Source organism: Myxocyprinus asiaticus, chromosome 24 (genome assembly GCF_019703515.2).
Source record: "Myxocyprinus asiaticus isolate MX2 ecotype Aquarium Trade chromosome 24, UBuf_Myxa_2, whole genome shotgun sequence".
Lineage (NCBI taxonomy): Eukaryota > Metazoa > Chordata > Actinopteri > Cypriniformes > Catostomidae > Myxocyprinus > Myxocyprinus asiaticus.
In genome coordinates this window covers 44,247,558-44,275,078 of record NC_059367.1, presented here as the reverse complement: position 1 = coordinate 44,275,078, position 27,521 = coordinate 44,247,558, and the positions used below count along the sequence as shown (strand labels likewise).

Sequence of the window (27,521 nt, the reverse complement as noted above, 5' to 3'; positions counted from 1 at the left end):
ATCCAAATCATCCATCCATCCATAGCCACTTGCCCTATGTAGGGTTGCAGGTAGCGACTCTCGGGTTGAAGGTGGCCAGGCCAATCCAGGTGGCCAGTTCATCACAGGGCAACAATTTAGGGTCTCCAAATAACTTAACCTGCATGTCTTCTGGACTGTGGGGGAAACCAGAGCACCCAGAGGAGACCCACACGAACACAGAGAGAACATGCAAACTCTACACAGAAAGGCCCTGTTGAGCTGGGACTCAAACCCAGGAACTTCTTGCTGTGAGGCGAAAGTGCTACCTACTGAGCCACCATGCCACCCTTTCCAAATCATGTCCAATCAATTGAATTTGCCACAGGTGGACTGGATGATCCAGAGAAATGGGATGCACCTAAGCTAAATTTCAAGTGTCATAGCAAAGGGTCTGAATACTTATGTCAATGTGACATTTCAGTTTTTTTCTTTTAAATAAATGTGCAGTTATCAAAAATCTGGTTTTTGCTTTGTCATTATGGGGTATGGAGTGTAGATTGATAAGAAAAAAAATAATAATTTAAAGCATTTTAGCATAAGGCTGCAATATAACAAAATGTGAAAAAGGTTGAGTTGATCGTCGAGCAACTTGACTGAAGATCCGAGTCACGGTACCAATGTGAGCATCTTATTAGACATGGTCTGTCCCACTCTTCATCACTCAGCACACAGAGACTCAAATTGTGGATGATGGTGGTATTTATTTGGACCTTCACACAGGGTCAGTGAAACACAGAAACTTTAAGTGAGGTGTAAGACAGGTCCACCCACAGCAGTTCTCCATGACTCTGTTCAATTGGATACAATAGTGGACATTACTGTTCAAAATGACAGGTATTAATAAAACAAATCAAACAAAAAGTAACTAAAACATGCATCTCAAGTGTGACATTCTTCAGGTAAGTTAGAAAGAGCTTGAAACAATTTACTGTGTTTACTTAAGTACATTAAACTTATGATAATGTTATAATTATTGTGATTGTATAGTACAATTTGCATCAACTACATCAGATATTAATAGACATGACATATGAAATTGGCCTGTTTTCTTTCTTCTCTGTTCAATATCATCAGCTAAGCTTAAATGTAGCTCACAGCACTTGAAAGATATAGCTTGGTATTGTTTCTGAATTTGGGTACCACAGCATTTGTAAGAAATAGTGTAAATAATTGTTTTTTTCTCTTTCTCATTTGTACTATTTTATTTCACTAACATGTAAAATTCAAGGCCAACTGGGTCTCAATATTTTAGTACTCCAGTTAGTATGGGTCGGGGTAGAGGTATATTGAGGACACCAAATCCAATCCCAGACATTAGCTCTACTGTACATAGTGGTGAAAATTGTGTGGGGCTGGCAGCAAATGCAACTCCTGTTTTGAATACTAGTGAGGGCTCTTCTCATGCACACCACAATACTTCCACTACTGCAGAGCCAGTTAGTACATCCATTCCATTCAGTGCCCATGACATTATATGCCAGATGGGTAACATTGTGCAACAAGTAGGTTAGCAGCTGGCAGACAGTATTCTAGCCCACTAAAGCCTGCGTGGCCAAGCAGAGGTGGCATCAGTGTGTAATCAAAATGAGTGCACAAGTAGATATATGCCTGAGCAGAACTCTGTGTCAAACACATCTCAGATTCAAGTTGTGAGGGAAGTTAAAGACCCTCCAATTTTCAGAGGTGACACATCAGCCTGATTGATGAGTGGGTCGAGCTCATGAGAAACTTCATAAGAAAGGGGTGCCTGCCCACTGAAGAACAAGGAGAAGAGATTCTGATCCACTTAAGAGGTAAAGCCAGGAATGTTGTTAAAGTGGGGATGTAATCTAGTGTAGTGAATGTCAAAATGAATCCAGATGCAATGTACAGCCTGTTACGGAAACATTTCAGTTGCAAACATTACTCACCTCTCCCACAGCAAAACTTTTACACTACTCTTCCAGGACCTCATGGTGATCCCTGTGACTACTGGCTGTGCCTGAACTGAGCTTCCGATGTCACAACAGAGTGTCTAAAAGAACAGGGTAAGCTGCTAGACAACCAGTCGATCAAAGTCACATGCATGCTCATTAGGAACTGCCCAAATTCAGATCTTGCCCTCACATTTCATTCAAAAACCATTGACAAATGGTCAGCTTATGAAGTACAGGAGATACTAAATGAGTATCATTCAGAGAAAACTCTCAAAATCACGGGGCGAGGAAATGGACAAATTCAAAATGATAATTAAGTAACTGTGAACAAGACTGATGTTAGTCCCAGCCCGGGCCCCTTGAAAATTGAACAAGATCCACCTCACTCAAAACAGTCAGATAACTTGGCACTGGAAAAAAATGATTGATATGCTGGAGAGAGTTCTGATGAGTAATGCTAGTAAAACACAGTAAAAACCGGTGAATAGGAAGTCAAGTAAACTGTCTAGGATTCAAGGCCTTAATGACACACCCTGCTTAGTGTGCAAGGATGCCTCACGTTCTGCTTTTGCTCACTGCAAAGATGATAGGCTATGTTTTCAGTGTTTCTCACCTGATCACCCCAGAAACAGATGTCCAGAGGCAAGGAAGCATGCTGCAGCAAGCCTGACATCAAACTGAGTGATTTGCATGTGGAGGAGAACCACATAGATCTTGACAGTGACCCCCCAAGTCTAGTTTGAAGAATTTGTGGACTTCAAGTCTTTATGCCAAATGTTCAGTAGTGTCATATTGCCAGACAAAACAGTAATTTTCCAGAGTGTATAGAAAGTTCCAGAGACAGATAGTTTGTTTTACACATCAGTTTCAATTGAAAAGGGACCCACTCTTAGAGCTTTATTTGATAATAGATCAATGGTGTGTACTCTTAGCAAGTCCACAGAAGAAAGTCTGTTAAAATGCATTCCCGACATGGCAAGACAGTCAGCTCAAAAAATTGTCATTGTTGGTTGAGGAGGCCATCATGGCACTCCCACTGCAGACTACGATCTTAAAGCTGCAGTGTATGGCTGCTCCATGATAATTCCTGCCTTAGTCATGCCTGAGCTGACTGAAGAGATGATTTTGGGCAACAGCGTCATAAAGAGACTTCTGATGCAATTGAGAGACACCAACAGTTATTGGGGGCTCATGTCCAAGTCAAGTAACAATGAGAGTGACGAATGCTGCATGTTTCTGTCCCTTTTATCCATCACAGAGAGGTGGAGAGGAGAATCCATAGCTAAGAGAGTTGATAAGATTAAAACTGCTAAGAAGTGTGATGTTAGAGCCACAAACAGAACATCTAGTTTTAATAAGCTACCTCTATCTTCTGTCCTGTCGGTAGGCAGCACTGTTATTGTGGAGCCAACAAAGTCCAGATTGAGGCCAAAGCAAATAATGGTCAGAACAGTCATAACACCACTATGGGGAGATGGTTCTATTTCATTGAAGGTCATCAACCCCACAAATCACAGAGTTGTGTTGAAAAGAAACGCAAAAATAGCTGATGTGTCACCTTGTATTGCAGTGCAAGATTTACAGCAGCCAGAACAGATTCAGTCAGATGTGCAGTGTACTGAAAGCCATTACCTCTAAACACCCAGATACAGCGAAGAGATGAAGCATGTCTTGAATGACCTGAACCTTCGTGATCTTGATTTGGAGTCATGCGAGGTGTCAGTTCCCTGGAAAGACAAGTTGCTGCACATTATCGAAAAGTATGAGTCAATTTTCTCAAGGGACAAAATGGACTGTGGAGAGGCCAGAGCTGTTGTCCATCGCATTAACCTAAGTTTCGTTTTCCATACAGGCGGATACCACCAAGTCAATATGCTAAACTGAGGATGGCTCTGAATGAGATGGAGGAGAAAGGAATCATCCGCAAGTAACATAGTGACTATGCATCTCCCCTCGTATTGGTTTGGAAGAAGAATGGTGATCTTAGGATCTGCACAGACTTCAGGTGTTTAAATGAGAGAACCATCAGTGATGCCTACTCCTTACCACATCAGTCCAACGTGTTAGCTGCATTGGGTGTCAACACGTTTTTCTCAACCATGGATCTTACTTCAGGACATTATAATGTCCCCCTGGAGGAAGAACACAAGAAGTACACTCCCTCCTCTTCTCCATTTGGACTACATGAGTATAATAGGCTTCCTCAGGGTCTCTCAAATAGTCCAAACACTTTTATGAGTATGATGATGTCGATCTCCAGAGATGAGAATTTCAGTAGTATTCTACACTACCTTGATGATTTGATGGTGTTTGCTCAGTAGTCAGTAGCATTTCAATGTCTTGAAATGTCTTTCTCATGCTTGTCATTTCAGAAGTTCTGAATTTAGCCCCAAAGAAGTGCTATTTCCTGAGACGATCGGTGAAATTCCTTGGCCACATCATCAGTTAAAAAGGGATAAAAACTGATCCTGATAAAGTCGAAGCCATCAACAATGTCCAAATCTCTGATTTAATGGAGTCTGATGGAAAAACAACATGTTAGATCCTTCCTTGGAATGGTTCTATACTACCAACATTTGATCATTTAAGGATGTTTAGCTAAAGCTAAGCCACTATTCAAGTTGACATCAGGCTCAGTCAAACAAACTCCTGTCAGAAAAGGACACAAACCAAAAAAGAAAGTCAGTTACTTCAAGCTTTCTCCTGTCAACTTGACACTTGATTGTCAAAAAGCTCTCGACACCCTGAAACTAGAACTAACCAATAATGAAACATTGGCTTAGAGTCAATCACCTTTAAGATACAGATATTGCCTGTCAGTCAACTCACTAATGTGCATACCCATTTCATGTTTTAGAGTAATATGAGGTCAACATTCAGTTGAGTGAAATGCGGTTAATTCATGTGTTAATACACACTGCATTAAAAGAATCAGTAAACGCATTTAGGCAGAGTGATTATAAGACTAGTCTTGCACTGACCATGGCATGATACACAGGGTGAAATACTCACTCAGTTCACTGACTTATGCAGCCGAACTGCTCTGTGTTACAGCTCCCCTGTAACCGGGAGAATGGGATGAGAAAAGCTAACTCTGGATCAGTGGCTCCATGCAACATTCTATATAGATTGTGTATGCAGAGAAAATGTCTTAGTTTCTAAAAAGATCCTACATTTTTGTTTTTTAATAAAAAAGTAGTTTGATTCATGAAGCAACCCATTTTTATGACATTTTGGTAGCATTAAAAACAATTCCATTCAAGTTGCGTCAAAATGCGCCTTCGAAGTTGTGGCGTCTGTGCTCACCATGGATCAACTCAAAACAAGCATGCACTGAGATGACTTAAGTGAAAAATATTCATTTATTCATCAGACTTATTCCTTGACCATGTTAGAATGGCATTCCCCACTGAATTTTATCCTGACTTCTGAAGAACATCTCAAGTTGACTCTGGTATTGTCGATGGGCACCGCATATGATGACATATATGATGCAGGTTCAAGTGTTGGACTTTGCTGCATTAGGTAAGACAGTAGCTATACTTCATTATTCATATTGGCTGCCATGCTGATGAAAAAACAAATCATGCATATTCATGTTATTGATTCTTTATTATAAATATGACGTAAAGACCTACTTTATAAATATCTGTTTGTTTATTATGTTATTTTGACATGAGTGTTGTACAGTAGCTAGCATGATCTATAATGTCTCTTGTATGGAATGCATAGCATAGCAGAAGAGAAAGTGGCTGTGAGAAAAAAGAAACGCAAAAGTAACGCAAAAGTAAAGTAACAATTTACTTTCCTTAAAAAATAACTTTTTAATTAATTAAGTTAATGTGGCAGTGGGGGCGAGGTCGAGCGTCCGTCTGGAGAGAAAGCGGTAAGGGTGCATTCACCTGATCTAGATGATGGTTAACACCTGTTTCTAATTGCAGTGAGCTTTTGGAGAGTGGGATAAAAGAGACCATGCCAGCACCAGTGAGGGAGAGAGAGTCTGGGTCCAGACATTGTGAACTAAGTGACGTCTGTGAAGCTGAAAGATTATCTGTTTATTGTGAAGCTGAAAAGCTATTGATTATTGTGAAGCTGTAAGTGCTGGTGTGCTCTGAAGTAAAAGTCCTACCTTTGAGTTCAAGTTCCAAGTTTCCTGTGTCCTCCTTCCCTCTCTGTGTGAAGTTCATTACAGTTACTTTTTTAAGGAGTAACAATATTCTAACGAGTTACTTTTAAAAGTAATGTTACCCAACACTGTTCTTGTGATCCAACCAGTGATGGAGTCCTGCCTTCAGGTTCAATTAAGAGCCAGGAAATCTCTGCAGTGTTAGTGGTACATCCTACTGGGGGTTTGAGTGAGATCATAAGAACAGAACCAGCCATTCAACAACTCCAACAGTTTGACCCTCTTTTGCAACATAGTAGCCATGAACTGCAAAGGCAGGATAGCACTCTTTGTCGAGTTCTTTACCACCTTGATAGACATCAAAAACCATCAAAAAAGAACAAGCAAGTGAATCCTTCAGTGTGCGTAAACTACTGATATACAGTGACAAACTGGTTATCTGTGATGGTGTGCTGTATAAAGTGAAAAGAGATCCAAAGCTGTACAAGTAACTGTTCCTGCTTGTTGTACATACAGTACCTCCTTAAAAGCACAAGTTCTCCACAGTATACATGATGTAGCAGGTCATCAAGGATGGAGCAGAACACTGTCACTAGCAAGGAAACTATTCTTCTGGATAGAAATTAAAATAAATATTGATGATTATGTGAAGAATGGTTGGGAAAACTCCAGAAACCAATGCCTGTGCTCCATTGGAGAGTTTCCAAACATCAGAGCCATTGGAATTAGTCTGCATCAAATTCTGGTCAGCAGAGGTGAGAGATGGAAAGTCTATGGACATGCTGGTCATGACTGATCATTTTTTGAAAATAGCTGGCCAAACAATCAGTTGACCAAATAAGTGGCGAAAAGACTCTGGAATGACTTCTTTCTAGTCTATGAATTCCCAAAAATAATTCATTCTGACCAGAGGGCTAATTTCAAGAGTAAGCTAATCAAGGAACTATTAACCATGGCATGTGTCGACAAGTCGCACACAACACCCTATCATCCCATGGGCAATGGCATCGCTGAGAGGTTCAATTGGAGACTGGGTAGCATGATCAGGACTTTGCCTCCAAAAGTAAAAATTGCATCAGATGCTACAGTTACTTACCTTCTGCTACAACTGCACAGAACATGAGACAATGGGTTTTGCACCATTCTACTTTATGTTTGGTTCAGTACCTCATCTTCCAATCGACATCCTGTTTTAAAATGTTCTCCTGAATGATAATATTGTGAGTCGTTTGTGTAAAAGTTGAGGAATGACCTGTGTGAAGCAGCACATATTGCACAGACACACAATCTGAAGGAATAGAACTGACACGGCAGACTATACAACAGGAAGGTGAAGGGCTCTCCACTGATCATTGATGACAGAGTGCTGGTTGCAAACAGAGGTGAAAGAGATAAAAGAAAAATCGCTGACAAATGGAAGTGATCTCCTTATGAAGCCATAGCTGTGAATTCTGAGATCATTGTTTACAAGATCAGAGAAATCAATTCAGACAAAGTGAGGGTTGCTCATAGAAATCTGTTGTTACCTGTGAACTTCCTGCCAGTTGATGAATTTCAGGTACAAGATCAGACAGATGATGAAATGATTGATGAAGGTGATGTTCGAGAAAATGAATTTGACTGTGATGACAGAACAGCAAACTCGATATTGACTAATCCTGACAACTTTGTAGAGTTATCAGATTGATGTGTCTGATTGTGTCAGATTGTGTGTCCAAGACAGTGGACTCTGCAATTGTTGTTGCTGAAAACATAAACAAAGAATGTGATGTCCATCTGACAAGTGATGTTGACCTACAGGATGCTGAGTTCCAAGAAGACAGACTAACTCAGGGAGATGTTGTCACAAATGAGCCTGTAGTGTGCACACAACCATAATGTGTTGACTCTGGAGTTACTCAAATTAGACATGGCAGAATCATCAAGCCTCAAAAAATACACATTTATTAAATGAATGAACAACACATAGATAATTCAGACTCTACATTGTGTTCTTTTATTTAGTTAAAAGAGTTAAATAGTCAGAATTAGATTTGTTACAGTCAAGAACACACAGAAAAGAAACACATTGATACAGAGATGAGAAATCAAATACGGAGTTAGTACATAATACAATTTATGAGGTGTAGCAGGCATCTCATTAGTCTACTGTAAGATTGGGGATAGGCGCCTCCCTTATTTTTTACTACTCCTGATGGGAGAATTCATTGATTGACAGCTATCCATACTCCATGTGAATTTTTTTTTTCTTGTTTATTCCTTGAGATCTTAAATTGGGAGATCCATACCCAATTATTTTCTATTTCTTCTTTCTTTACTGTTTGTTTTCTTGTTATGGTATGTCCCCCAATTTAGCAGGATTTAAGGAGGGTGTATGTAACAGGATAAACATTAAAACTACATCAAAGATGGCGCTGTGGATGGCTGCTTCGGTGTGGAGCTCTCTAGCATTTTTGTTACTTTTGTTTGTTTTGTCACTCTTTCCCGATCAGTTTCAACAGGGATGAACTGCTTAATATTCAGCAGAGCATACCTAATAATTTTTTGCCGGTGTCTGATTATTCAGACGCTTTATTAGACACCTTAGTTGGAGGCGCAGTGGAGTTCTACGAGTGCTCCAAGAGACGCATGCGAGGGAAGCGTTCTGTTTTTGAAGCTGCAGCCACAGACCTGGACGAGCTCACAGACACTGTGACATTATATATCAGTTTCTGTGAGAATATGTGCATCCCGACATTTTTATCATTCAGTAATGATAAACCATGGTTTACAGGAAAACTCAGACAGTTTCGTCATGCCAAAGAGGATGCTTACAGAAGTGGGGATAAAATATTGTACAACCAGTTTTCAGCCGACGATCCTACATCTGTGTGGAAAGGCCTGAAAAGCATTACCAAGTATAAGACTCAAGAAGAAGGCTCAGAAAGAGGTTTTACTTCCTTCGCCAGCTGAGGAAGTTCAACCTGCCACTGGAGCTGCTGACTCAGTTCTACTCAGCTGTCACTGAGTCTGTCCTGTGTACATCTATAACTGTCTGAATGGGTTCAGAATTTACAACAGACAGTCAGTACTGCTGAGAGGAGTATTGCTGCCCCCTGCGCACCTTCAAGAGTGAGGAAATGTGCAGGTAGAATCACTCTGGACCCCACACACCCTGCCCACTCCCTTTTTGAACTGGTGCCATCTGGCCAGCCCTACAGAGCACTCAGCGCCAGGACAACCAGGCACAAGAACAGTTTTTACATTCAGGCCAATTTCCTCATGAACAATTAAACTGCCTCAGGACTTCCCCATAGTGTAATAATGTAAATACATATCTCATGTACATATGTAAATTCACTCATATTTAATTAAATAACTGTACATACCCCAACCTTGCACATACATTATCACTTGCATGTGTACATACACTATTCTGTTATATGTCCTATTATTTGTATGTCTATTTATACTCTTAACTTGTTTTAAATTCTGTGTCTCACTTGTTTCTCCTATCACCAAAAAAAGTTGCTTGTGTACGTGAGAACACTTGGCAATAAAGCTCATACTGATTCTAATTTATTCGATTATCTTGTATTTATTCTTTGTCTAGACTGCAGCTCTGCAACTCTGTACATTCTCTCAAGCAACTTGACTGCAAGCGTAGAAACTTCTATAAGAAACTGAGCTTATGTAAATCAGCACACTGGTTTTGTTTAACTCAAATAAAAGACTTTGTTTCTGACTATAGTTGCTATTGCAAAGTCAACTTTAGTTTGAAATTATCCTTAACCTCAGAGGAGATCAACCTCCTGTGTGTGTGTGTGTGTGTGTGTGTGTGTGTGTGTGTGCTGGGCTGAGGTGTGTACATTGAGTCTAATGCAGTAATACTGACCCTTACATAACCCTGTCAATGATTCTCCAGCAGAAAAACACATCCTCACATTTCTGCTCAGTCAAGGCCACAGAAAGTTGTTTGAGCATACAGGTGTGTGTGTTTATGAGTGTGTGTGAGAATATAGAACTGTGACACCAGCATGACTAATGTATGACAGAATGGGTCCACTCATATGTGATATAAACAGCTGACATTTTGCTTGATTCATTTGAACATATGAATTTTTCTTTTTTTTTGTGAAACTACACCCAATTTTATTGATAGAAACACTGTGAAGATCACGAGAAACCTTTTATTACACAAAGGAAAGTCATACAGGAACAATATGAGGTTGAGTAGATGATGAATAACAATTTTGGGGTGTACTATCCCAGTAAATATGATTAATAAGTAGGTTGACTTTTCCTGAGCTGAAATCGGTCTTTGCTTACCGAACTTCTAAGCACTGCCCCCAGTGGCTGAAGCAGGAATTGCCGTTAGGGAAATGTATTAGCACATTTGAACTCCAGCTTCCACAGAGTGGTGCCAAAAGCGAGTTGTTTTGGCAGTAATGGATGGTCACACTAAGCTTTGAGCACACACATTTGTTTCGAACAACACAGTGGACCAGGATATGATGTCACGTAAGAGGGCTTCTGGTATAAGTAAATAATACATCACAAATAACAAATAACATTATACTTAAAAAGTTAAAACATATTGTCTACGAATTGTTCTGCAACAATAAAACACGCAGCTTTGAAATATGTATTCTTTTAGGTCAGTGAAATTTCTTCACATGACCTTGCGTTTTTTAATCTCCCACATTCGGATGTGTTTGAATGGGAGTGAATGGAGTGCGAAATATAGTGTGACCGCCCCTACACATTATTTTATCAACTCTACCCCCAAACCCAACCCTAGCCGTAAATTAAGTAAAAATGTAATCTTGAGACCTATTCGGATGGGATTAGTTTTATATGGGGACATGGGGTAATGTAATAATTACCAGAGCTTCTCAGTAATTTTAATCTCGTGCGAATCGGTCATGACTGTAATTTTTCTGGACTTGTGTCGCTGAACACAAACAAAGATTTTTAGATATGGACCTACAGAGCTGAGATAATCTTCTAAAAATCTTCATCTGTGTTCAGCAGAAGAAAGAAAGTCATACACATATGGGATGGCATGAGAGTGAGTAAATGATGAGAGAATTTTCAATTTTAGGCAAACTATCCCTTTAAGCGCTTTGAAATTTTTTTCTTATGATAGCATTACTGAATGAACAGGAGACAGTTTTTTAAATTCAACAGGAACTAAGAGTAAGTTTTTCAGTGAACTGATATGGTGTCACATGTTTGCTTGAAACACTACTAATAAAACACACACCCTACTGACCTGAGAGTGATTTCTTTGAAGAGATATGGTGGCCTCTTAAAGTATTTTGACACTTAAGTGATGTCACACTTTAAAAGGTTTGAATGTCATTGCATTCGAAAGCAAAATATCGAATCAAGTGTCATCTAGGAGGGAAAATTATCTACACAGTAAAAAAAAAAAAAAAAAAAAAAGCTTAATTTTAACAGAAAATAATGTAAAAATGCTACAGTAAAAATGAACATTTGTATTTAACAAGACAATACATAATTTTACTGTAAAATATTGTAACAAAAAAGTGATTTTTAGAAGTAAAAAAGTTGAATTTACCTTATAGTTAACAGTGAACATTTATTTTATGTAGTTTTACAGTAAACTAGTGTTAAAATCACAGTGAAAAACAATATGGAGTGAACCATCACATTTGATGACATTACATTTTTGATATCAGTTATATACTTTGGGCTGTATTAGGTTCCATTTGATGTAGTTTAGTTAATGTTTATTGCATTATTTTAGTGTCACGTGTGTTACCCTATTGGTGTTTTGTGTTTGTGTGAGTTACATTGTGCACTGTCTATAAATGTGTATTGGCCACTCTAGATACAATTGAAGTCATCATTTGGTCTTTTGCTTTACCACCTGTGTTACTCTGGTACCTAACAGAACATTCAAAAGTGCAAAACCGATTTTTGTAGGTTGGAATATTAACAATATAATTTAATGATATACAGTAGTGATCTGTAAAATATACAGGCACCAAATGACATGCAGTAACACCTGAAACATGGTTACTGGTGAATTACAGGCAACCACAGCTGTCAGTGTTTTTTGTTTGTTTTTTGTTTTTTACAGTGTAGAGATATTCTCAGAACTAACTTAATTTTCTGAGACAATTTTATAATAACATTCAAGCAACTGGTGTGGCAGTGATTTTTAGTGGTTGTATGAAGTCAGTTTTCCTTAAGTTCAGACGTGTTCCACTAACCTTTAACAATCACAATATTCTTTGTCCTCATTTTGAACACTACACCAGTTGTTTAATCAATTTCAAACCTAACAAACTTCTTTTTCTTCGATATTTTTTGCTTGAAAACTGTACTTATGCTATCTTTCATAGAAACGAGGACACACTGTCATATTTAGGTGTGATTAAAGTGAAATATTTTTCGGGGTCACCGTATGGCACTAATATATGACAACTGAACTCACCAGATTTGACCGTTTTAATTCGGACTGGATCTTCGCAGTTCTCCAGGATATTCCGCACATCATACAGGGGTAATCCCGAGACAGCCAGGTCCTCAACCTCCAGCAGTATGTCCCTCTGAACACCCTCCTGAACCGGCCCGATGCAGATGAAGTGTCCGGTCTCCGCGCCGCCGCTCACCTGCACCGGCAGCCGGCCCGCCGCGTCCCTCCACACCGCACACTCCCGCACGCGAGCGCTCCAGTGCGCCTTACACACATCCATTAAAACACACATAAACTCCACAGACACATGAGTACTACTTTAATTCACACTTTTCCTTTGGATGAATTGTTAAAATCCGTCTGAAAGAGTTCAAAACGCGATCGCTTCTCTCTGGAGAGTCGTAATAATCGCAGTTTATTCATGTGAAGAGTAAACACGGATAGTGATGAATCTTGGGAATCCGTTAAGACTATTCCTCTTGCTCTGAGGCTCGTGAAGGTTCAGGACGCTTTCTGACGGCTCACAGAACGCTCGCGTTCCGCTTTCCTGTCATGAGTCACGCCTATTACAGTCTCTCAACCTCCAGTACACTTTCATTATATACATATTAAACCTGAATACACTGCAAACTCATTCATATATCACATGCTTTAGTCATTTTTTTTTTTTTTTTTTAATCTGAGAATACCGTCTGACCAACACAGTCACAAAGTTTGGTTTGACGTCACAGAAAAGTCAAAGAAAGCGTCCAAATATTAACATGTAGATTTATGTGGATGCTGTCTTTCATTAGGAAAATTTTATATTTACACTAAAAAATTGGTCAAATATATTCACTCAGACCGAACTAAAATGTTTACTATCATAATATAATAAAATAAGGTTATTGTGTATAATAATATAAGTATACATTATTTATTGTTATAATTATATTAATAATAATAATAATAATAATAATAACAATAATATTGTGCATCCATATGACTGCAGCTACTCAAGGCAAGTTAGAAATAATCACAGCAAATTTTTGTTTTATGACATTTACTTATTACAATCAACTGTTGGGCCAAACACACAATAATCAAAGTCAAAATGAACCTATTTACTTTCTTACACAATATTGAAAAGATTTAACAAAGCACCTTTAAAATTTATGCACCTGCACTGGTCATTTTTTTCTTAATTTTTATTTAAAAAATTGTAGTCCATACAGAATATGGCTTATGCGCTCACGTAGCACTTTATTAGGAACACCTGTACACCTACTTATTCATGTGATTATCTAATCAGCCAATCGTGTGGCAGCAGTGCAGTGCATAAAGGCTCTGTGTCTGCGTGCTAGGTAGGATGCGTCCTTTGAAGGCTGCAGTATACCGAGTGTCATCGTTTAAACGAGACGGCCTTCGTAGGACAAACGGAACGTAACATGGCGAGCGTTTTGAGTGAGAAGGGGACAAAGTCCCTCTGGAAGGAAATGTATGAGGTACATTTTAGGAGAGTTATAAAGATGTAAAGAGAAAAGAAAATAGATTTTACTAATACTTTATTTTAATTATATATATATATATATATATATATATATATATAATTATTCATATACTCTGCACTCATCTACTGAAGTACTTCAACTTGGGAATTAACATTACTTGCGTTTGAACATCATATTTATGGGCAAATTGGTGTAAATTGTTTTAGACATGTCCGTTGAAGCAAAGAATTGTGGGTTGTGTGTGCCCATGAAGGATACATCTCATGCATCCTCTGAATTCCTGTGAAAGAACGGCGCATTCGAAGGCTGCATTCAAAGTGTCCTACATGCTTTTCTGAAACGAGACAGCCTTGATGACGTATGTGGCCGACAAATGCGACCTCCAGAGGACACATCCTTCCAAACGAGACACAGCCAAAGTCATGCAGATATGGGTCATGAGCTTCAGTTAATGTTCACATCAACCATCAGAATGTGGAAAAAATGTGATCTCGGTGATTTGGACCGTGGCATGATTGTTGGTGCCAGATGGGCTGGTTTGAGTATTTCTGTAACTGCTGATCTCCTGGGATTTTCACGCACATCAGTCTCTAGAATTTACTCTGAATGGTGCCAAAAACAAAAAACATCCAGTGAGGGGCAGTTCTGTGGATGGAAATGCCTTGTTGATTTAAGAAAGGTCAACAGAAAATGGCCAGACTGGTTTGAGCTGACCCACACTCGTGTGTGTGTGTGTGTGTGTGTGTGTGTGTGTGTGTGTGTGTGTGTGTGTGTGTGTGTGTGTGTGTGTGTGTGTGTGTGTGTTCGTTCCCACTTGTAAGTGCCTCTCTGTAACCCAATTATTTTTTTATTTTATTTTTTGTGGTATCAACATTATGCCACAGATGCTGTGGATTGAGCTTCACTTGTATTGAACCCAAAATATTTCTTTAAATTTAGATTGCAGCAAGGTTGAAATATGTATTTGCTATACAGATTTCACAGAAAATAATGGGACCATGCTAGCTGTTGTTAGCAGATAGCAGAGTTTGCTTGAGTTCAGCATGAATAATAGATTAGATAAGATAATAGATTATCATAAGATGTTTTGTAATGTACAGTGGCATATGTCATAAAATGTGCCTCTGAACAGACATTTACACAGTTTATGTAACACAGGATGTAATCTTACTGTATACTTATGTACAGTTGATGTATTTTGTAAAGTTTAAAGCATTAATTGAAAGGGGTTTTACTTTGGGTATACAGTGCTCAATAAACTTGTATATTTCCGTAAGAGTGTAGACATATGGATGAGATATTGGTACGTTCCAGTGTTTGGAATTATAAAGCTGATCTTTGGTCTTTTCCAGAATGCCGTATGTAATACCAGGGGAGATTAAATGCAAAAAAAAAAAAAAAAAAAAAAAAAAAAGCATTTCTTCTAAATAATTAAATGCTCAGCAGATGGGCCAGAATCTCATGAGCAGCATGTGCTTCCAACCCATAACAGAAAATACTAGTGCTAAATGGACTTTCACCACGTACATTTACAGGTTAACCTGTTATCATCACTAAACAACCACACCCTGACTGTCCTGCTCTTTCCAAGTGGGCAAAGGGCAAGATGTAAATTTCAATATATAAACGATGTGATACAGCCTACAGTATAATACTAGATTTTTAAATTTTTATAAGAAATTGTGAGTGGTGTTTGCCAATGCAAAACTTGCCACCATGATACTAGGGTATTGTGAGAGTTTGTGAAGGTGTTGCTATGTGGTTTCTAAGGTCTTCTGGATGGTTGCTCAAAACAGTCCACCCCTAAGTCTCAATAATATTCTAATCTCTAGATATGGCTCGGGTCCCTCATTCGTGATATAATGTGAGTTGAGTTGTCATGTGACAGATATTGTTCTCTGTGAATCTTTTGTGTAATTGCATAACCTCCATTATCACACACAAACACGCACACATGCTTACACACAGCTGGAGAGAACAGGCATCTGACTATGAACAGCAGGATGTTTCAGTCTAGTGAACAGGAAACACAGCATCCCTCAACAACAGCACATATGACAATGCAGTACTGTCTGCCTTCAGAGATGTGGGCAACACTAGGTGATTTTAGGCTAATATTTGGGTCATTCCTGTTATGCAGTACTTTCATAACTTTTAAAAAATGAACATGTTTGTTTTGTATAGAGTATTTTTATAAAAGGGTTTACCGGACCTGGCTCAGGTCAAGCTCAGGCACTTCAACTTTAATTATAACACGATTATTTACACAATGTTATACATTCTCAGGGTAGAAATGAAAATATAAAGTTAGCCATTGCTCGGTGAGGGATTTGAGAGCTTACATGAGGGTCAAATTGAGGTTGAATTGTTTGAAAGTGTGTTTGTTGTTTAGAAGCAACAGTGCGACAGTGGAATGGATATTGCCCACATAGTGATGTCACACACTATAGAGAATATTGCAGTTGTCATATGTTTAATTTTTTTGTATTATCCATTTTTAGCTAAACGATCTACCTTTTAAGTATTTACTTAACATTTAAGTTAAATTTACAATTATTATTTTTTTTAGCAAGGACACAATTCTATGACTTTATTGTCATATAGCAAATAGTGTGAAGTCTATTACATTATATTTAGTATAATAAAATTGTTTGAAAGATTGTTAAATGATTTTTTTTTTATTTTTTTTAGAATACTGACATCCACGAAATGTCACTTTGATTCACTTTAATTCATTTCTTTCCATTTGCACAATGCTGTCTCCAAAGAATATAGCTAAAATTATTATTTTTCTAATAATAATTTTATGTGAGAATTAGTGTTTTTTTAAACAATGATTTCATAATGCATGTGCAATGGAGGGCTAATCACCTGTGAGATTTTGATGCTTTAATTTTCTCAAACAGGTTGGAATGTTTTATTTCTTATATTTCTTAATAAATGGCCAATTCTTAATTTTAGACCTGGCAATATGTGGCAACATCAGCTCACACTAGTGAAATTCTTTAAAATTCACCCCTGATTTTCACTTAATTTTAATATTATGATAAAAGAAAACGAATAACTAATATGATTTTTTTTTATTTATTTTTTTTATCAGAATCAGAATCAGCTTTATTGCCATGTATGCTTACACATACAAGGAATTTGTTTTGGTGACAGAAGCTTCCAGTGCACAAACAATACAGCAACAAGACAGAGATAATAATAAACAAATAGAATAAAAATAAAGAGCGGATAGAAAATATAAGTATATATAAAAATACTCAATAAGACAATATATATACATATACAAATACAAATCTGTTATATACAGTGTAAGGGAATGAGGTAGGATATGTTGGATAAATATAAATAGACTAAGCTGTGTATTGCACATTAATTATTTCTCAATGGGGCAGTTTTAACCGTTCATGAGATGGATAGCCTGAGGGGAAAAAACTGTTCCTGTGCCTGACGGTTCTGGTGCTCAGAGCTCTGAAGTACCAGCCAGAAGGCAACAGTTCAGAGAGGTAGTGGGCAGGGTAAGTGGGGTCCAGAGTGATTTTTCCAGCCCTTTTCCTCACTCTGGAAGTGTACAGTTCTTGAAGGGAGGGCATTTATATATAAAAATTAAATTCTGAAATTCCTGTACGAAAAAGTATTTTTATTATTATTATTATTATTTTGTATACAAAGTATACTCAATATGTTATTTAATATTTTTATACTTTGATATATCTTAATATTGTATCTATTAAGACATGACTGAGACATGAAAATGCATATAGGCTTCATCTTTCAAACATGAACTGCCTATTTCAAGTTGAATAATTATAGAGTCTATAAATGTTTATTATATTTTCTGTAAGCTGCAGAACAGAAAGTTGATAGGGGGGAAAATAGATATAAATATACAGTGGCCTGAAAAAGTATTTGGACACTGAAGTCAGTTCCCTAATTCAGTTCAATGATTTTTGGTGACTTGCTCCAGCGCTTTTATGCTATATTTGTTTTTAACTGAATATACATACGTGTGGTAATATAAGGACATATGCATAAGTAAACCTGACCTAAATAAATCATAAATCTGAGTCTAGTCCGAATGGGGCTTTTATTTTGAAAACACTTCCTGCAGTGGCTGTGTTGTGTTTGTTTCAGTGTGCGTCACTCTCTGTGTTGACCAGTTGAATTCATACAGTTATTTATTAACAATGAGAGTTGTTCCTACATGGATAGATAAAGTGCACGACCGCAATAAGGTTGAACAATGGTAAGCTGTTTTATTTTTGCGCTAAACATTAGCTGTAGAGCAGTACGGACGTGGCTAGCAACCGTTGCTATGTAAACAATAAGCGCTTCAAATGCGTTAGCCTGATAGTCACGTGTGATTTATGCAAGCTGGATTCGTGTTGTTTCTTTACATTTATTCTTTGCACACTTTTCACTAGGTATAGAAACAAGGTGCTCGTCATTCCTCTATAGGTCTCCTACTGTAACAGGAATGCATTAGATGCTAACTGAACATTTAACATTCATTTTGCCATAACAATATGAACATGTATTGTTTTGCCTACCATTAAAATAACATCAAATGGCTTACAAGCTATTGGAACCATGTGAACCTGTCGAATGGGCCTGTCACTGCACATTTATGATCATGTTATTTCATTAATAAATTGGTTAATCATGTTAAACATGTACTGTGTTTGTGTCTTTCAGTATTTATGATCTCGCCTTCAAACCGGACGGCACTCAGCTCATAGTGGCAGCTGGAAACAGACTTCTGGTATTTTAGCATCTTTTATCATTTTACTGTGTCTCTAAACCTAGTGAGCTATCGAGTGTGCAATATTTCGAGATTGCATGTTCCAAGTCAACCACATATCTTGGGTGTTATATGCATGTTCCTAAGCAGACCTAAGATACCAAAAAAAGGGTGCTGACTTGGAATGCATCTTTGCTATCTAAAATGCTGTCTAGATAGGCATCTCTTTGGGTGTAGAGACTCAGCCATTATGTAACTTTTTCACACACAGTTGAGTACAAATGGTTGTCCATATTTCAATCTAGAATTCTGATACAAGTGAATGTTCCTAACATGGAGAGTATTTAACAGTAAAGCGTTTCCTAAGGCATACAATAAGACTACATTTTCATTACTTTTCAGGAAAACACTCTGAACTTCTATAGGATTGTTAACTGAATTTGCTTGTAGAGAATGTGATGTTGTGTTCGAGTTATTGTAATGTGTTTCAGGTGTATGACACGGCTGATGGCACCCTCATACAGCCACTGAAGGGACATAAAGACACTGTGTACTGTGTGGCTTATGCTAAAGATGGTAATGATCCAATGTGTGTCTGCATGATTCCTATGATTCATCATGTAACCTGTCCTCACTGTTTTGAGAGTCTTGTCATGTTTTGTAGGGAAGCGCTTTGCATCCGGGTCAGCAGATAAAAGCATTATCATCTGGACATCAAAACTTGAGGGGATCCTGAAATACACGTGAGTTTTATAAGGACTACTGATTTTACTGCAATTTGTATTTATTTTTATGCAGGATTTTGAACTGTATTATTTATATTATTGCACTGTTTTGTTTGTTGTTAGAGTTTAAATTTGCTTCAAGTGACTGAATACATTTTTTTTTTTTTGAAGCTAGTGTTTATAATTTTTTTCCATAATGCACCACTTGGGTGAATCTCATGAAAACATGTCCACCATAAAATCAATAGAAACAAATATGAAATCATATGTAGAATAACAAAAGTGAAGCCTATTTTATTAAGACTTAGTAACTTGTCACATGTTTTCATGACAATTAAGCAGATATCCTCCCAAAATTCTCATTACCACAATACATCCGTATGTTTTGCATTTTAGTTTTTTATATGTAATTTGTATTATTCTCGATGGTTCTCATTAGATATTCACTACTTTAAAGGTGTTTTCACACAGCTGAATTTTTATGCATTTTCTGTGTAAAAATACCTATATCCCACTTCAGATGCAACTTCTGTGCCACCGTTACAGTGTAAAGATGACTTAAAACCGTTTTTGTTCACTTAAAAATACTGTAATACAATATTATAATTCATTTTCTTTCTTTCTTTTTAATTTTTTTATTTTTATTTTTTATAAAGACTAGCTACATTGACCAAACCACAATGACGAGGAGCCATCCATGGTCTTACCTGTGGTTATTTATTATATACTATTACAAATGCCACTTTTAAAAATGGAAGAAGTATGCTAAACATAAGGGCAAGTACAATAAAGGACTTTAAAATCTGGACCTTCAAGAATCACAAACACATTATGGATAAAGGTTTCCTCATGCGTAATACATGTTCTGTTATGATTGATATTAGGAAACAAACTGGCCTGGTTTGACATCGTAATTCTAAAGATTACCTACATAATTAGAAGCCCAATGAAAATAAAACAATATCTGTTGTGGAGTAGTAAACAAACCTTTCACTAGAAGCACAGTCCCAACTTAGTAAAGAAGTCTCATGGGTACAGTCATCATTTTATAACTGTGTTATAGCCAGAGCACCTTGAAGAAAAAAAAAACCATGTCAATATCAAAAGGTTCCAGATCCTTAGATCATCAAAGATAACTCATATATACAATGAAATATACCATCAGAAGAGTTCACAGATTATATATACATACACCCACACACACATATGCATATGTATATATATCATCGATGCGCGAGGGCAACGAAGGCTATCCCGTCTGGTCTGAACTGATTGAAGGTCTTCTGTGGCACAAGTCACAGAAAATGTTATGATGGTTACAGGAGGAATGTGTCACAACATACAGTGAATCGCACCCTGCTGCGTATGGGGCTGCGTAGACGCAGACCGGTCAGAGTGCCCATGATGACCCCTGTCAACCATCGAAAGTGCACACAATGGGCACGCGAGCATCAGAACTAGACCTTGGAGTAGTGGAAGAAGGTCGCTTGGTACGATGATTCCCGTTTTCTTTTACATCGCGTGGACGTGTGCATTGTTTACCTGGGGAAGTGATAGCACCAGGATGCACTGTGGGAAGACGACAAGCCGGTGGAGGGAGTGTGATGCCCTGGGCAATGTCCTGCTGGGAAATCATGGGTCCGGCCATTCAAGTGGACGTCAGTTTGACACATGCCACCTATTAGAGCTGCAACTAACAATTATTTTGATAATCGATTAATCTAACGATTAATAGAACAATTGTTAGACTATTCGGTGATTATTGCAATGATTAATCATTAGCTCTTAACCGATTATTCAGCTTGTGCCCCGACTTAAAAGGTGCATGAGCTTGAAAACGACATACCCAAAGTAAAACTCTTCCAGTTCTTGAACCCTTTGTTCTACAAACACAAACTTGCCTCGTTTGAAAGTAGACACTTAGACATTTGTTATTCAAGAGTAAAAATGTAACATTGTAGTATAAAAAAATGTGTGAATATTTTTGAATAGTGACCGCAAATATTATTTATAAAATGCTTTTTTTAAATTTTTTTTTTAAATATGCAAGACTATGCGCAGTGCCCCAAAAACACATTTGATACAAAGCCACATATCTGATGAAGGTCTGACACAATTTTGAAGTCGATATGACCAAAACTCTTTGTTCCATAATGATTTATGTAAGTGTACTTCCAAAAAAAAAAGGCCACTTGGAGGCGCCAATAGACCACTTGTACTAACTTCGTAAACCAATGATGAAAGTGGTTCAAAACACAATTTGTTTATATTTCAATGTACAAAATACCACACAAACCAAAATATACATGAAGATATCATTTTTATTATTATTTGTGAATATATCTGTGACGAGGATGAGGGCGGGGCCGGGCTGTGAGTGCGCACGGCCAGCCCCCAATCGGGCTAATGAGCCGAGGAGAGGGATAAGGCCGAGCCAGATGCGGCAGTTCGAGAGAGAGAGAGAGAGTCACACGCAGCTGCCGTGTGTGTTTATGTTTGTGTCTTTTTAAGTTTTCATTAAACATTATTTTGACTGTTCAGCCGGTTCCCACCTCCTCTTTGCCCATTTTAACCCTGTTACAATATCATAATGCATTCCATATATATTTATGCATTTTATAAACAATGTGAAAAGAACATTGCAATTTGAAATGTTGCAATGGAAATAAACTTTTACTTACAGTAAAGATGCTTCTGTTCATTTTTCCCCCATACAGATGTAAATTGACTTTAGCTCTGCCGTTCACCCAGGGTCTTTAGCCACTGCCTCACTCACTGCCTCACTCTCACTGGATTCGATCACCGTCAGTGAAGCCTGGAGCACACCTGCTCCCAATGTAAACTGAATGAAAAGCAGTGGAAAAAAATGACTAAGTCAGTGCATTGGGAGCGCGTGTGCTCCGGGGTCTAACTCACAGTGAGAGAAGCCGGGGAGGGTGGCATGCAGGAGCCCCCTGGATGTGCAATTGAACAGTGATGGTGACTGAAGCCGAGGAAGGTGGATTAGATCGCGGGTCCAAAAGCCGAGTTCTTTGTCGACAGTACGGCAGTAACACACTATAACCACACACCGTGCGTAAAAGCGCAAACACAAACAAACACAGTCCATGGTTTTCCATTCCGAACCTTCACGAATCGGCGTCAGGGATATATACAAACCTCATATCGTTGTTTTCATCTTTTCATTAGCTACATGACCCATCGCAAATCTTAACATCACTCGTGTCGACTATCCTGTTTGGCTATTCTGAATGACTACCCAATCACAACTGCACAGACAATTTTGAGGGAGGGCTCATTTTGTTCGTAAGACCCTCCCAAATATCATGTTTTGGTGTTTTGCTACTGAAACATTACACAGAGTGCAAGATTTTGCAAGAGAATGGACATGGATGATAACGTGTTGAATATGTAAAACCTGATCAAAGACAGATTGATCAAATCTTGAGACCCAGATCATTCAAATGATATATTGGATGTCAATATTAGTTTACAATTTCACAGTTTAAACATGCATTAAACATAAATTAAATGTAAATAAATATGCAAGTGTGGCAATTTCCCCATGGCTCAGTATCTAGCCTGCTCAATGCATCCACGTGAGCGCTAACAAACTCATAGACTATTTATACAGACACTAATTGTAATTTAAAAAGCCACAGGTGTGGGAAATTAACCTTTAATTGCCATTTAAACCTGTGTGTGTCACCTTGTTTGTCTGTAACGAGGCCAAACATTCAAGGGTATGTAAACTTTTGATCAGGGCCATTTGTGTGATTTCTGTTATCATTATGATTTAAAAAGGAGCCAAACAACTATGTGATAATAAATGGCTTCATATGATCACTATCCTTAAATAAAAGACTGTTTTTTTGCATGATCAGTCATATTTTCAAAATCAGTGCCAAAATTTCACAATTTCTGCCAGGGTATGCAAACTTTTGAGCACAACTGTATATATATATATACTGTATATATATATATATATATATATATATATATATATATATATATATATATTCTAGGTTTATGGCTATTGTTTGATTTAGTAATAGGCTATGTTCCATCATGCAGTGATCAAAATCACAGCCTGCCATCCATCAGAATAGATTACAGTTTTGCTTTTTATGATATTTGCAATTGTATGTAATTGTGTGAATTAATTGTGTTTTTCAGTCACAATGATTCGATCCAGTGTGTCGCTTACAACCCCGTCACACACCAGCTGGCTTCATGCTCCTCTGGAGACATTGGTGAGTGTGTGTTTACATTGGTATGAGGTTGTATTTTAGTCAACGTGAAACGCCTTTTACAGACTGTTTTACTTCCGTAATGTGAAGTGCTTCAGAGTGAAAGTGGTGTGGGACCTGATTTTATTCAAAGAGAATGGATTGGATGGTGGAGGGCGGTGGTTGAAAAATAAGTACTGTATTAAAACAGTAAATAGGGTGTGAATGTGAACCTGCCAATGATTACATTGCTTCTCCAAAAAGAAAACGATTTAATATTGTGATATAAATGGAACTATTATGCAGTTTGTTGCTGTTGCAGCCTCAGGACCTGGATGACTTGCTTCAACTTGAATCTGCAGATCTGACAGAATTTCAGGGTGTAGCTTTATAGGATGTGAATCAGATGCACATGTACATATAGGGCTTAAGAAATTCACTACATGGGCCAAAATTTGTGGGCACACCTTTTTGAGTTATGGGGTTTGGCTATTTAAAGCACACTTTTTCTGTTCCAGCATGACAATGCCCCGATGAGGTCTTTAAAGAAAGGGTTTACTGAGTCAGGTGTGAGAGAGGACCAATTCCCTATTAAAGACAATAGTTTTGAAATGAAATGTTCAACAAGCATATATGAGTGTGGCGTTCTGCTGTCCAAATACTTTTGGCCATGTATTGTATCATGCACTGGAATGGTCAAATCAGATTGTAAACTTACTGGCCTTTGTTTTGCTCATGCTTAAGTAAACAGTTTTTGCAAGACAGACTAATAATACCGATGATATTTTTTTGTTAAGAGAAATGGTTCAAAGTACCTTCAATCAACAAGTACAGAAAATTTGTAATACTTAATATTAAGTCTTAGATCAAGGCTGAAATCCAACAAACTGTATACTGAGATTCTCTAATGACACATGCAGGTCTGTGGTCTCCAGAGCAGAAGTCTGTCTCCAAACATAAAGTGAGCAGTAAGATCACATGCTGCGGGTGAGTTCTGTTAATCTCACAGCATTCAGCATCAGGAACACTGTTGCTTTCTTTGTATTCTGATGTTCATTCTTGTATTGTGATGTCAGCTGGACAAATGACGGGCAGTATTTGGCTCTGGGCTTGATGAACGGGGTGGTCAGCATTAGGAATAAGAATGGAGAGGAGAAAGTGAAGATTGAGCGGCCGGGCGGCTCTTCCTCACCCATTTGGTCTATTGCCTGGAACCCGTCCAAGTAAGATTAGACCAGAGTTTTTATTACATCATTACTGTATCTTTGATGTCAGTTTTTTTGTCAGGTGCATATTACAAGGCCTTACAATAAGTTAATAGGTGTTATCAAAGCAGTGTCATCTGCATACAAATACTACTAGAACTATTCTCAGGACTAATTTAGATTTTTTAATGGATGTTTGAAGTCAGTTCCCCTCAAATTCACACTGGTGTCCTAATAGACTAACCACAGGTGGAGTTCAGCACATTAACTATGAAAAATTACATTTATACCTTTTTAAATGTGACCTTTCAGGGCCACTGTTTATGTATCAGTGAATTTTGGTGGTTGATTTTATATATAGAGAGAGAGATTTTTACTTTTTTTCTTTTGTTATATGAAGGCCATATTAAAACTGAATTGAAAACTTTTCACCAGGCCTCCATAATTTATTTCTGGTACTTTTCAAATGTCTTTTATGTATAGATTTGACTGTTTTAGTCTTGTCCCCAACCCAGACTTTCAATATTAAACTACAAAAAAAAATACAATATAAAAACACGAATTATTACATATTTAAAACTATGATCATCTAAACAAACACAAACCATTTCAATATTTAATGTTTGGAAATGACTTCTATCAATTTTTTCAAAAGTTAGTGTACTAGTGGACAAAAGTGTCAGTGAAAAGCATGCTTGAGATTAAATACAGGTGCATCTCAATAAATTAGAATGTCGTGGAAAAGTTCATTTATTTCAGTAATTCAACTCAAATTGTGAAACTGGTGTATTAAATAAATTCAATGCACACAGACTGAAGTAGTTTAAGTCTTTGGTTCTTTTAATTGTGATGATTTTGGCTCACATTTAACAAAAACCCACCAATTCACTATCTCAACAAATTAGAATATGGTGACATGCCAATCAGCTAATCAACTCAAAACACCTGCAAAGGTTTCCTGAGCCTCCAAAATGGTCTCTCAGTTTGGTTCACTAGGCTACACAATCATGGGGAATACTGCTGATCTGACAGTTGTCCAGAAGACAATCACTGACACCCTTCACAAGGAGGGTAAGCCACAAACATTCATTGCCAAAGAAGCTGGCTGTTCACAGAGTGCTGTATCCAAGCATGTTAACAGAAAGTTGAGTGGAAGGAAAAAGTGTGGAAGAAAAAGATGCACAACCAACCGAGAGAACCGCAGCCTTATGATTGTCAAGCAAAATCGATTCAAGAATTTGGGTGAACTTCAAAAGGAATGGACTGAGGCTGGGGTCAAGGCATCAAGAGCCACCACACACAGACAACGTCAGAGGCGTCTTACCTGGGCTAAGGAGAAGAAGAACTGGACTGTTGCCCAGTGTTCCAAAGTCCTCTTTTCAGATGAGAGCAAGTTTTGTATTTCATTTGGAAACCAAGGTCCTAGAGTCTGGAGGAAGGGTGGAGAAGCTCATAGCCCAAGTTGCTTGAAGTCCAGTGTTAAGTTTCCACAGTCTGTGATGATTTGGGGTGCAATGTCATCTGCTGGTGTTGGTCCATTGTGTTTTTTGAAAACCAAAGTCACTGCACCCGTTTACCAAGAAATTTTGGAGCACGTCAGGCTTCCTTCTGCTGACCAGCTTTTTAAAGATACTGATTTCATTTTCCAGCAGGATTTGGCACCTGCCCACACTGCCAAAAGCACCAAAAGTTGGTTAAATGCCCATGGTGTTGATGTGCTTGACTGGCCAGCAAACTGACCAGACCTGAACCCCATAGAGAATCTATGGGGTATTGTCAAGAGGAAAATGAGAAACAAGAGACCAAAAAATGCAGATGAGCTAAAGGCCACTGTCAAAGAAACCTGGGCTTCCATACCACCTCAGCAGTGCCACAAACTGATCACCTCCATGCCACGCTGAATTGAGGCAGTAATTAAAGCAAAAGGAGCCCCTACCAAGTATTGAGTACATATACAGTAAATGAACATACTTTCCAGAAGGCCAACAATTCACTAAAAATGTTTTTTGTATTGGTCTTATGATGTATTCTAATTGTTTGAGATAGTGAATTGGTGGGTTTTTGTTAAATGTGAGCCAAAATCATCACAATTAAAAGAACCAAAGACTTAAACTACTTCAGTCTGTGTGCATTGAATTTATTTAATACACGAGTTTCACAATTTGAGTTGAATTACTGAAATAAATGAACTTTTCCACGACATTCTAATTTATTGAGATGCACCTGTATATATAGAGTTGAAGTCAGAAGTTTACATACACCTTAGCCAAATACATTTAAACTCACATTTTCACAATTCCTGACATTTAATTGTAGAAAACATTCCCTGTCTTAGGTCAGTTAGTATTACTACTTTCATTTAAGAATGTGAAATGTCAGAATAATAGTAGAGAGAGTGATTTATTTCAGCTTTTATTTCTTTCATCACATTCCCAGTGGGCGAGAAGTTTACATACACTTTGTTAGTATTTGGTAGTATTGCCTTTAAATTGTTTAACTTGGGTCAGACATTTTGGGTAGCCTTTCACAAGCTTCTCACAATAAGTGCTGGAATTTTGGCCCATTCCTCCAGACAGAACTGGTGTAACTGATTCAGGTTTGTAGACCTCCTTGCTCGCACAAGCTTTTTCAGTTC

The 27,521-nt window shown here is 37.9% G+C and overlaps 2 protein-coding genes across 4 annotated transcripts in view; one reads left to right on the top strand and one right to left on the bottom strand.

Moving 5' to 3' along the window:
- magi1a (membrane associated guanylate kinase, WW and PDZ domain containing 1a) overlaps positions 1 to 12,967 on the bottom strand; it is a 184,018-nt gene extending 171,051 nt beyond the window's left edge. For both annotated transcript variants that reach the window (XM_051652787.1, XM_051652785.1), the window contains exon 1: positions 12,509 to 12,967. In XM_051652787.1, coding sequence (XP_051508747.1) covers positions 12,509 to 12,782 — 274 coding nt within the window. In that variant the 5' untranslated portion in view covers positions 12,783 to 12,967. The remainder of the gene's footprint in view (positions 1 to 12,508) is intronic.
- A 5,137-nt stretch (positions 12,968 to 18,104) lies between these two features.
- The window catches only part of LOC127414898 (intraflagellar transport protein 122 homolog), an 82,319-nt gene continuing 72,902 nt past the window's right edge, over positions 18,105 to 27,521 (top strand). For both annotated transcript variants that reach the window (XM_051653276.1, XM_051653275.1), the window contains exons 1-7: positions 18,105 to 18,232; positions 18,682 to 18,748; positions 19,219 to 19,303; positions 19,392 to 19,470; positions 23,629 to 23,705; positions 24,602 to 24,668; positions 24,758 to 24,904. In XM_051653276.1, the coding sequence (XP_051509236.1) occupies positions 18,174 to 18,232; positions 18,682 to 18,748; positions 19,219 to 19,303; positions 19,392 to 19,470; positions 23,629 to 23,705; positions 24,602 to 24,668; positions 24,758 to 24,904 (581 nt within the window). In that variant the 5' untranslated portion in view covers positions 18,105 to 18,173. The remainder of the gene's footprint in view (positions 18,233 to 18,681; positions 18,749 to 19,218; positions 19,304 to 19,391; positions 19,471 to 23,628; positions 23,706 to 24,601; positions 24,669 to 24,757; positions 24,905 to 27,521) is intronic.